At 38.0% G+C, this 12,731-nt stretch overlaps 1 protein-coding gene across 1 annotated transcript in view; it reads left to right on the plus strand.

Annotated features, from left to right (window-relative positions):
* Window positions 1-7,582, plus strand: part of TENT4A (terminal nucleotidyltransferase 4A) — a 59,345-nt gene extending 51,763 nt beyond the window's left edge. Inside the window, exon 12 of the mRNA XM_059836236.1 lies at window positions 7,139-7,582. Coding sequence (XP_059692219.1) covers window positions 7,139-7,318 — 180 coding nt within the window. The 3' untranslated portion in view covers window positions 7,319-7,582. The remainder of the gene's footprint in view (window positions 1-7,138) is intronic.
* Window positions 7,583-12,731: the final 5,149 nt, after the last annotated feature.

Below are 12,731 nucleotides of genomic sequence, written 5' to 3' on the forward strand. Positions count from 1 at the left end.
TCTTTTACTTTTTAAGTTGTGTTTTTTCCCAAAGAGTGGTCTTTTGATTCAAAAGTATCTAAAGCCAGTAAGCACCAGTCCTTCTGCTGCCCTGGCTTCCAGTGTGTCTAAGAAAACCTCCACTGAAGACCCTTCAGATGAGTGGTGTCTGATCGTGAATATGTTCATTGAAAATTTCATAGCAGCATTCACTGGCTCAGTTGTGAAGCACAGGAGACAACTAAGAAATGAAATGTTCAAGTCAGTGCTGAAAAACCACAGTCTAAGTAACTCATAGAAGAACCTGTAGAAGTAGTTAGTTTTTCAGGTTCTTTCGTGTTTAGCCATATAAGGCCAGACACAATATAAACTGCCTGTTTGTATTACTTTACAGGCACTTCACTGGCTAAAATACTTTGCTTCAGCATTTGCTCTTATCCAGAACAATTTTTAATGGAGTTGCTTTGTCTCACTAGTAATGCTGATACTGCTAGTATCTCTGGAATGATTCTTCAAAAGTTAGCAGCATTGGAAACAAAAATAACATTGGTCAGGGACTTGAGTCAAAAATGTATTTCTTTTACATGAGTGCAAGCAGTTAAGTATAGTTCACTTTGAAAGGTACATTTGTAAAAATACATTTTAATTCATGTCAAGGCTGAACTCTAGTCCACCAAATACTTCTGAGAATGCAGGTGTCATTAACTAGTCAGATGTACAAATATGCTAAATTCCTTTAGTATAGTGTGGTGCTTCAGAGTTTTTAGTATGTTAAATTTAGAAGTCACCTGATTTGTTTCTTCAATGACATTATTAAGCTGTTTAGGTACTGAAGGTTTTTTCAGTCAACCAGATGGCATTTTTCTTACCTTTTATTTAGAGCTCTCTCATTTAGGGTGGAATACTTTTTCAGTGTCCATGCATTTTCTTAGGCAAAGGAAGAAGGATACTACTGTCTCCTTTGGAAACAGTTTCAATTCTAAATGTCAGACTCCCATCTTCCGTGTATGACAGAACATTGTTTGGTTTTTATTTAATACATGCAAAATTAGGAAAAGATGATGTTTTATTTCATTTCCTAAAAAATGGAAAACAGAAAAAACTGCTTTTGAGTTTCAGAGGCTGTTCAGCTGACAACAGTACTCAAGGTGTTTTTCATCTTAGATTGTCATATATTTATATGGATGGTCTTTATGTGGTGATATCCTTCTGTGTATGGAAACTGACTCAGCTTGACTAGACCCTGGGTAATGTAATCTGACTCTGTTTACAACAGAAGGTTGGATTAAATGATCTCCAGAGGTCTCCGTATAAACATCCAGCCTCCATATAGGCATCCAGGTCTCCAGAGGTCTCCATATAAACAGCCAGTCTAGATGTTTATACGACTGTATGAAAGTGTCTGGCCACCTTCGTGGTTGCTTCCTGAGTGCTTTTTGAGTTGCAGGAAAGACACAAAGTCTAAATAGTAGTTTCTAGGTACATAAATAAACCTACAATAACTAAAAGATAGACTTATGGAAATGTAGAGGTAATACCTGATTTTTGTTTGCGTAGTACACCTTTATCTTCCAATGTCACTGTAATCAGATTGTTGCTCCCAAACTGAGATTTATTTGAATATTCACATATGCATTTCCTCTGACTTTGACACGTACTGTATTGATATGAGCTCATCATTTGGAAAGTGTTTTGGGTCTGCTCACTGTAATAATACTTTTTTGTTCCAAATAAAAAAATGAGAAATCTCACTGAGGTAAGATTTCTCTTTAAGGTCTAAAATTGTCAGCTTTATCCTAAAGAAGCTATTATCTCTTGTTCTCCTTAATGACAAGTATGTGGATAACACTTCATGGCCCATGTCACAACAGTAGCAAAGTTGTAGTATGAGTTCTGTCTTCTGGTAATGTTGTTTTGACTCTCACCCCTCACTTTTGAAACTTGACTGGTGACAAGATCAAAAAGGGTATTTATTTCATGTGTCAGATTCTACTTTCTTTACTGCAAGGTAGTTCAAAATATGCTCAGATTATGATGGTAGTCTCTATTGTCAGTCACTCATTCTGGGGACTAGGCCTTCTGATCTCTCAAATACTAGTTTATTTTTGAACTGGTCATAATAATAGTTGCCTAACCTGTTGTTAAAGGTGAAGAGAACCAAGAACTTCCCTTTGTTACAGGCTACTGGCAGATCTACCGCACAAAGTAAAATAAGATACGGAGGACTGACGTAACCTGCTCCCTTGTGGCTTTGAGTCTTTCAGTTCTGTAGTGTTAGAAGATAAGAAACATCTAAAACTTTTCTTCTTTCGAGCTCTTTCTAGTCTCCATGTTGATTTTTTTTTTTCTTTACTGCTCTTACAGCTGGCTGTATAAATGCTGTTTTCTCCTTTTAATGGGAGCAGAAATGGGTTTTGGCTCATTTTATAAAATCTGTTCAGGACTCAGGATCTTGTCAGTTGTAGCTGAAAGTAGCCAGTAGGTCCAAACAAGGGGCCCACAAGGAGCGGAAATGTCTTTGATGTTTGCAGTGTTTTGGGCCTTATTTCCCCAGATTGCCAGTTCTAAACATCTTGAGTAACAACTTTAGTTTTGCTATACTTCAGCTTAGAAATCTAAACCACTTAAATCTTACCAGGTTAAGAGTATGCCCTGGTAGCTGGTGCAAATATTTTGTAGAATCCTGTTGGCTAATTTTAAGTAATGAAGCTAGGTTGAACCGTTGCCTGATAGTTGATATATTGTTCATGCAGTAACGACTAAAATGTTGATTAGGTCATTGTCCATTGTTTCTCTGCAAAATGATGAATTTATTTCATAAAGAACAAGAAGTTAGATTTTACTTACATGCAAGATGCATTTTTTAGTGTATTTCCAGATGTTGTTATGCTCAGAAAGTGGGAAAGTGAACATAAATCCTTTAAAAAAGGGTTCTTTATGGGTTTTTTTTTTGCTGCAAGCCTAAAATAGAGAATTTGGAAATGTGGTGAGAAATTGAAAAGAACTTTGTGAAATATTTTGAAGATGTGTATTAAGTTATTTAAGGGGATACTTAGAATGTTAATGGTGCATTAAAGTTCTTCTGAATACTACTCTGTAATATTTCACATGGAATGATTTTGAAGTGCATGAGTTTGATTACATTTCCAATCAACTGCAGGCTAGATTCCACCATGGCCATTAATCCTGTAGTCTTAAAAAAAAAGTAAATATATGTTCTTTCTAAGCTATCTGATGCCTTTTCTAAACTTTTTCTTTAGCTTTGTAGGTTCTTACCAATTATTTTTGAACGCTGTATGCATTATCTTTTTTAAAGTTCAGAGTACTGATACTTCATTTTACTTGCTAACACTTCTCTGCTTTTTTCCTCCTTACTTTAGAGATGCTAACAGGCAAAACAAACCAAACACCAAAACAATTCAGAAACCCTGTTTATGTTTAGACTTCAGCTCTGTTATGTTACTTTTGTTATTTCAAAGTGTAGGTGATTTATTTTTGGCTATAAATTTTCTTTTTTGAATAATGACAGTCTTTGAATGTCACCAGTTTTGTATAGTAAATTTGACAGTATTTAAGAATAAAAGTTTGGTTTCCTTAGCAAATAATTACTTGATGTTTCAATTTCCACCAGATTTCTGTTGTTTGGGGTAAAGGCTAGGAACATCCTTTTCCTTAAAGTTCTGTTAAAATATCTGGAAACTTTTTTAATCTGGTATGTGATACAGAATTCCATCCCACCCCTCCCCCCCGTGCCCTGTCTTGTCTTTATGTGCAATTTTTTAGTTTTCCCTCCAGATCTAGTGGCTTTTATTTGCAAAGCATAAAATTCAACAGACTTGTCAAAAAAAAAAACCCAAAACCAAAACAGTTCTATTTTTCAGTTGTTGAATCAATAGCCCTATGATGGGAGATTGTTCTATCAAGATAAATAGTTCTAATTTAGAAGTCAAAACATCTAAATGAAAGATTTGTCTGTCATATCACAGATGGAGGGGTTTCTTTTTTGATTATCTAATCTCTCTCCAGCCATCATCTGCTTACAGACATGCCATTTCTCAGTCATTATGGGAGTCCTGAGCATGTGAATATCCAGCAGTGTGTGGACAAGAGAAAGCTGTTTGATACAGCCTCTTGGGATTTCCAAAAGACATGAAGTAGATTTCTTTTACCAAAGATTCTGAATGAAACTAAGTGAAAGATATGTGTCCTCTTGTAAACAATTAACTAGCTAGAAGATGAGAAACAGTTAATTTTTGTAGTAAATGGAGTTTACCAGGAAAGCCCTGCAGGAGTTTTTGCTGGGCCTCGTGCTGCCTAACATCTGAAAGGCAACGGATGAAGTGTGGCGAAGTTTGCTTGTGTTGTTAAACTCTTTAAGGGCCAAGTGAGGAGGAGTGCAGAAGGACCTTTCAAGTTGATGCATCAGGAGGGAAATACTTTAAACTTTGTAGAGAGTGGTAGGCCCTGGGCTGACAGTTTCTTGCAAAGATGGGATCCTGACATTTTTGCAGAAAACTGCTTTGATAATGCTTTCTTGCTTTCCTACTGAGAATGAGTGTCAAAACAAATTTCAGACATTATTAGGAATAAAGACCAGAAATGAAAACATCATGTAAAAATCCATGTACATCCCCCATCATGAACAGTGAGTACAATTTTGCCTCCTACATCAGAAGAAATTTATAATACAAATGGAAGACGACTAGGGAAGGATGGTAAGAGTGGTCAAACATAAGGAATTGCTTCTGTGTGAAAAATGAACGCTTCTTTAACCTGGAGAAGAAAATGAGGAGGTATACAATCTAGGTCTGTGTAGTCATCAGCAGTATATGGAAAAGTCAGACAAGAATGACAAGAAATGAATTACTCCAAGAACTGAAAAATCATCAGATAGTAGGTTCAAATCAGACATGATGCTCATTTAAGCTGTGAAATGCCATAGCACAGGATGCAGGATGCTAAAAGTTTATGGTACCAAAAATCTGAACAAACTAGCAAACAATGTCTAGTTGAGAACTAGTAAATACAAAGGGTATCCTCTCTGACTTAAGAGGTCCCTGAGTAAACTTCCTTAAGCACCTGCTCTCAGCTGATGAATCATGAGACAAATAGATTCAGATTCTGCTGTGATAGTTTGGCAGTCTTGATGGCCTAAAGAACCATTGAAGCACAATGCTTCATGACAAGCTAGAGAACACTTTCTAGCTAGCTTATTAATCATTCTTTGAAAGTTTGGTTACCTCTCGAACAAACCTGGGGCTGTTAGTTCTTTTAGAATACAGGTAGATAAGCTTAACTGTCATACTTGCTGTGCGGCTTGTCTGATCTTGTGGTGACCTGCCTTCCTGCCCCCAATAATTTTTTTTGCGGAATCCTCAAATTGAAGATAAAGTTGCCATATTTTTCACATTTCCAGCTGAAGAGTATAGGCTTGCTGACTTTGTATGCTCCTTAGTCGGAGTTTTGCTCTGGTTGTACAATAGCAAAACTCAAGTTTTCCTGTCTTTTTCAGCGTATAGTTGAGGGTAACTGCAATGACTGGCTGTTTTTAGTGTTTTGACTGTTGAAGGATCATTTTTAGTATTTTGACCTCATTTATTGTAGATGCTTAATTGCTTCTATATCATTGAGGGTCAGGTGTACACTTACTGAACTAGAAAACTGCTGCACAAGAAAGTGACGAGATGGTGTGTTTGCTTGAAGGACTGCTTGCCAAAAATATAAAACATATTCTAAATTTTTTTAGTTTCACGTTGTTGACTCTCGTAAATAGTTTCTGGTAGATGATTTAGCAACATGCATCAATAAATAAGGTTTGGGCAGTTGGGTCTCTTAAGAATGAGTGATTCTCAGCTTGCATTCCCTTCCTGTTTGTCCTTGAACATTTCACCATTGGTGGTCTGAGTATGTCACTTAGCATGTCTGTCTTGGGAGTCTAGAAGTTGTATGTTGAAGGTTGATTAGGTTGCTGTAGGGCACACTTTACAAATTAAAAAAGTTTAAGGGTTTTTTACCACCCTGCAGTTAACTTCAGTTGTTCCTCAATACTAGTTTTCTCCCGTTTGTTTTTCTGTATGCTCAGTGTCTCTTCTAATTATAATTTGACAGTAAAATGTTGCTGATGGAATTATGCCTCCAATAACTGTTTTGGTTTTGTGCACACAACTGTAATGATGGCTTGGTGTTCTCATACTTATTTCTACTCCTAACTTGTTTGGAAGTATAGGTTACTAAAGCAGCTGCAGATATTTCATATTCTAAGTAGTTGCCTCAAATGTTAGCCTTGTGGTGTTCCTCTTTAACCACTTGTGGTAGGCAAAATGATGTATTAGCTTTTGTTGAAGGCAGCCAGTTGTCTATCTTAAAGTTATTGCTGTCAGACATCAGAAAAGGTTGCTTGCATTGAAGTTACCAGTATTTGGGAAGTCTGTTTCAATTTCATCTTTTGAAACTCTTGGATGTATTTTAAGTACATAGACATTAAACTAACTTACTGTATGCCATTAAGTGATAGGGATGCCTGTAGTACCTTATGGTGTGGTAGATTTACTCAGGCTACCACTAAACCTTTAATTGTTTTGCCTTGGTCTGGATGTGAGGGATGGTCTAGGAGCCATGTAGCCCTATGATCAGACCAGGAGGATTTCAAGCTCCTTACAAGCCATAGCTAGTTTACGTGTAGCCGAGTGAGATTATGGGCCGAGCAGACTTCTGCTTTGTATGTATCAGCTCATATGATCATGCCCTTACATTTATCCATGATGTTTCTGAAAGTCTTACTGAGTATCTCACTTGCTCATGCTCTTGCTAAGATCCTCTAGAATAGATGTGACTGTCACAATTAGTATTTAATGTAGAAGGTCTGTTTTTTATCAGGGTGATGCATAGTGAGTATATTTCATACTGAGATCCGAGGGCTTTAAGGATGCTTTGAAATCTACACCATTTCATTTGCAGTACATTTACTTCAGAAAACACTTCTTAAGCTGTTAGTGCCATTGGACTTGCACATCTAAGATTAGACAAGCATGAAAAGACCAGTTGCTTCAAGCAGTGTTCTGTGGGAATGATTTGTATGTTGAGGAAATACCGCTGGTAGTATGTGCTTTGTTTCAGTTGTTTGTATGCCTAAACTGAGTGCTTATCTTGTGTTTTTTAGCAGCACAGTGGAATGAAGTTTTCCATGAAAGGAACTCATAACCAAGGCAACAGCTACAGCCCTGTCAGCAGTGGAGGCATGAGGCAACCAGTTGGTAACCGAGGACACCACCAGTACAATCGTAATATATGGAGAAGAAAAAAACACAGAGACAGTTTGCCTATTAGTCTGAGCAGATAATGGCAGATGCCAAAATGACCTTCCCTGTTCAGACGAACTGAGTGAGTGCCACTCAACTTGAGGGATGGAGACCAGCGTCCAGCACATCGTTTTATTGGTGTTGCCAAATATCTGCAGCTGACTTCTTTGCATGTTTCTTTGTGTGGTGGTTCAGTCCATCTTCAAGAAGTAGTTGTGCTTATCTGTGAAGCCTTATTAAATGTGGAAGTTTGTTTTCTGCCTTCCCACAATGGTTCATACAGTGCCGAAGCAGCTCTGACAGTAGAACTGCAAGGACATTTACAAATGCTGTGGCGCTTTTGCTGTGGCTACATCTGTTCCTTTGTGGGTTCTGTTTTCTTTATTTTAGAAGTGAAGGAAACTTCAGCCCCTTGGAATTCTTTTTGGTTTTTTTGCAGCAAATCAAGTTGGGAATTCATAAAAGCAAATTTGCTGCTCTCCTGTTTTTGTTTCAAAGTTCAGAATTTTTTGCTCTGTAAATATTGGAAGTATAATTTGTGCAATAACTTGGAATTTTTAATTTAATTTCATATTGTCACATAAGTTATATTTAAGGGGAAGAGGTTTTTTAATTTACAGATCCTTTCCCAGGTTGCATTATCTAAGTTGGGTTCATAGTTTTGGCAGGTTGTCTGAGCAGTGTTACAAACATGACATCTGGTAATATATGAGGCTTCTTGATTCACAATGAAAGTGCGATTTGGCTTACAGTTTTAAGAAGGTATTAAGCTCCAAAGCATTTTGACCCTGTGTTTTTTAGCTCATTGTCTGGCCTCTATCAGTAGTCTTGCTCTGACCAATGAGTTTTAATTTTATTCCTTTAACTAGACAACAAATCCAGCATTTGTAGTACCAGAAGTAAAACTTTTGAGAGGGAGGGGAAAAAGGTTGGTTCAAGTCCTGATGTGAAATTAAAAAGCTGTGAACTACACGCTTTGATGCATTTTAGTAACATAACCTGTTAATGTTTGGGTTCAAACAACATTATTAAACAGAGGTACCCGGCTTAAGGAATGTGGAGAAAGGAAATATGTTGATTCCATTAAGGAATCTGTATAGCAGTATGCATTAGTTCTGTTAAGAGCAAATATATAAAAAGTACTTCAGCTGCTCTAAGCATTACGAGAAGTATCTTTTAATGTATTGCAAGAGAGCACAGCCCAGTGTTGTACACAGTATGAGTGGCTGGCACTTAATTTACAGATGCATACAGGTATACTATGCAAGTGTGTATTGCCATGACAAACACTGTCTTTAACTTTTTGAAAAATGTACATCCTGCCTAACCCTGAGTTTTTAAAGCACCACAGTTGTCCTGGGAGTAGGTCACATCTCATGCCCTCTGACTTCCCATTTTTTTTAATGAGAGTTCTTAAGCTATACAGAAAACTACAGATCAGTTACATCAGTCCACTAGCAGAGAAAGCTGAAGAATCCTGTTAACAGGACATCTATACTATGTACAGATATAGAAGGTTTTAAAACTGATATCGGAATATTAAAATGAGGTGTCAAGCATGAAGCTTTTTAATATGCTGTATGCCTTTGAAGCAGAAGTAGTACATGTTATTACTGAATCTGTCAAACACAAACAGGTCCTTGAGGGGAGAGAGGGCAACATTCCAAAGTAGAGTAGTGCATATCTGTTTGCAAAAAGTTTGTCTTAATGCTCCAGACTCATCACAATTTAAAAAAAAAGTTTTAAAAATTGTGAGTTGATTCATAAATAATATCTAAGGGCTGTTACATGAGCCTGTACTGCTTAGTCTTCACACACTAGCAATATTAAGCATAACTACGTTAAAGAGCCTTCAAAGGCTTTAGTTGGTGTCTTATACTAGCGTCCATTTTAAAGCAAAACTCATTCGAAAAGTGGTATCATGTAACACTTCAGTCATGGTGAACCAAATAAATTGGCCTGGCTATCACTGTGGTTATGTGCTACAGGTTTAAAAAAAATCATGTTTAAATTTTTTGTGTGGACAACTATGTGGAAGCTAAAATTGACATATTTTTATGTAAAGTTTTCTATTCTTTGATTTTTAATAAACTTTGGAGACCAGTCACTTTTCTGTACATTTATGGGAAATCTAATGGATAAAGTAATGCTTGACCTTACCCAGTGTTTGACGTACGCTTTGAACATCTGCTTTAAATTGTTCATGCTGAACACCTTCAGAATGAGCTTGGAAGGTGGATGGATGCCTTCTGCAAACATTTGTGTTTATAAAGGGAGTAATGAACATGGCAGTTGGTTTCGTAGTTGTGGATTTCACACCTTGATAATGAGAGAGCAAGGGAGCTGGAGGTGGTTCCCAGCAATATTCTTAAGAGGCATTTGATTAACTGATCACTTGGGATATGTTAACTTTCTATATAACTTTTTAGTCCCTCCCTGTAGTTTCTAAATTCCTTTGAAAATTTTTGTCCAGTTTTCATCCTCCTCAAAGATTGGATATCTTTGTCTTTTTTGTTGATTTCTGTTAACCCTCTCAGAGGACTCTGAAATGTCAATAACTGACTCAAATTCAAAATTTCAGAAATTGAGTCTTTGGAAGGAACTTGTGGGAATCTGTGAACTCCAAGGAAGGGAACTGAAGTATTTTTAATAGACAGTAATTCAGGACTAGGGATTCAGAATCAGAGAGGTCTGTGGTACTTGGTCAGTCTTAATGAGTATCTACTGGAGAAAAATAGAGAAGTGGTGGGAAGGGAAAATAACAAGCACTCAGTAATAACTGGGATAATAACAATTTTTTTTCTGTCAAGGTCAGTTAGCCAGTGGGACACAGCTGACAGAGGGATATATAATCTCTGCATACACAAAGATTTAGTGCAGCAGCATTGGTCTTGGAAATTGAGTTTTCCTGGGCTTCACCTTTTCCTTTTTCCTGTCCAGGTGATGACTTTGCTTTATTCTTCCTACAGATTCTTCCCAACTATTTATCCTTGTTAGTAGTCTCCTTTTAATGCATTAGGAGTCTCACTTTGTTCCTTTGAACCCTTGTTCTATGATAATAATCTCAGGCATCCACCTGAACTGTTTCCCAGCCCTATTGACTACTTTGTATACTGTTCATAGGCAAAATTAGCTATGGACTTTAGATGTGGAAGGAAGAGACTGCAAATTGGATGGATGAATAGGACCCACAGAGTACATCACAGAAAATGCTCAGTTGCTATCTGTTGCCATTTCCAAGAGATGACAGTGCTGGTGTTGCATTGGACATTTCCTGTAACTCCGTCCCCGCATGCACTGAGGCAGGGTAAGAAGACGGAAACGTGACTGCTGGTTCAGCAGCATTTCTTTCCATGGGAAAAGCTGTGGGACAGCATCTTGAGATTGAGCATAGCAACAGCCTGTCAAAGAGCAGTGTTGAAATATAGTATACCTTCAAGCAATATGACCTCTTTATCATTTGTGAACAAAAAGAAAAGCTTAAATTGTGAATGCTAACCGGCACCAAGTACCTCGGTGTATATGTGTGCGGGGGTGAATGTGTCAACTTCTGAGCTCTCAAGGACAACAAGCTGCCTACTTGCTGGCTGCTGCCAATATAGTCGGGTTATAAATTTAATAACACATGGACTAAACCAAAGTTATGTCCTGAATTCTCCAATTAAGAGACCTGACAGAGCCATCAGTAAGGTGGCTGATCATGTCTAGTACTTCTGCACGTAGACTATTTTGATTGGGGCTTGGAGTGTTCTGAAAGTAGATGCAGTGCCAAAAAGAAGGATTTTGGAAGTGGTCTTAGAAAGAAAGGAAGCCTGAAAAGACAGACCCTGGAGATCAGGCAGATGTGTGGAGAAAAACACCAAGGCATGCCCCAGGAGCTTGGCTGATATTGCCGCAGACTGGTAACTGTGGGTAGCTGTATAGCATGAAGGGACATGGTTTTCTGCCTGACCTTCGCACACCAGCAGCAAGCCTCCCTGCTGGGAAGGGAGTTGAGGCACTAGCAAATGTCATGCTTTGGCGGAGTAAGCGGATGAGTGTGTGAAATAATCAGTTGGGATAAAAGCTCTAATCTTGTTGGTTTGTAAATAAACCCCAGTATTCAGACCCAGTACAGGTGGTTGTTTACTTTAATTCACCTGTTACAGAAAACGGTATCACAATGACAATACTGGCCATTTACTGAACCTCAGGTTCACAGCCAGAAGACTGTTGTAGCTGACCTTTCCCAAAATCATCTTCAGATGGCTTTAGGCTTTCTTTTCAACCAGGATATTAACTTGTATTAAGTTTGGTTGTATTTACTTCCTTTCAAGATGCTGCATAAGTTTCAGTCCTGGAGGTGCCTTGCCTATTTTGGACGACAGAGGTCCTTCATTTGTTCATGGCAGTAGGAGAGCATTTAAGGAAACCTATGGACAGCTTGTGTCTGTAAGAGATCTATTGGGCAAAATGTTTTTAACTTTTTAACCAAGGATTCTTACTAGAAGATCAGACATATATTTCTGGTATAATTGGTTAAAGTAACAGTCACAGGCTACAGTTGTGTTTCAGTGAAAGGATGAGATTGGGATTGTCTTGTAGAACATCTTTACCTGAAACATTCAACATTGCTGCCTAAAGCTCCGGTCACATTTCTTCTCAGTGTTACGCTACTGCAAAAGTTTTGGCACAGAATGTTGCCCATGGCACAGCAGTCTTTCAGCTTCAAATCAATTAGGGATTCTCCAACCATTTGCTTTATTAATAAGCCTTTTCTATTGAGGGATTGTTGCGTGAACATGAAATTATGAATGGAGGGATTTTTTTCCTTAAGGGAATAGCCCATATGCATGTTCATACTGTTGATATACATGTCTATGGTTGAGATCAGGAAAATTTTCTGCTGTGTTATTGCTAATGCCCTTTGTGCTACTGCCTCTCTTGCTAGGACTGTGGGTGCAAAGGGCAGCTCATCCGACCCCAGCTACTTCCCCCTTACCCACTGATGTGACGTGTTTTTCTGCTGTGAATTCTTAGCTGTGCAGCAAGATGTTTCCTGCTTCAGTAACTTAGGAGAGTTGAACAGTAGGTTGATTTACTGTCTTACTAAAAATGGGTTCCAAATAAATGCTTTACTGACTAATTTTTAAACCTAAACCAAACAGGATTTAGGAGCTGCTATTACAGGATTTTCTGTGTGAGAGGATGAAAGTGGTGTTTAAACTGGAAGTCCATAACCTTTGTACTAGGATTACCACTTTCTGTCAGTGAAAACTTTGGCACTGATCCCCTTGGGGATGTTCTGTTGAGAAAATCTTTGCAAGAACATTCCTTGCTTCTTGTTCCTCCTTTCCAGAGAGGAAAAGTTGAATCTTCTGAAGGGCTACATCCACCCCTTCAGAATTACTGTTGGATTCATCTGACTAATTTGAGGAGCCAAGATGAGTAGGTGAAATCTCACCCTTGTCAAGA

Source organism: Gavia stellata, chromosome 3 (assembly GCF_030936135.1).
Source record: "Gavia stellata isolate bGavSte3 chromosome 3, bGavSte3.hap2, whole genome shotgun sequence".
Classification (NCBI taxonomy): Eukaryota; Metazoa; Chordata; class Aves; order Gaviiformes; family Gaviidae; genus Gavia; species Gavia stellata.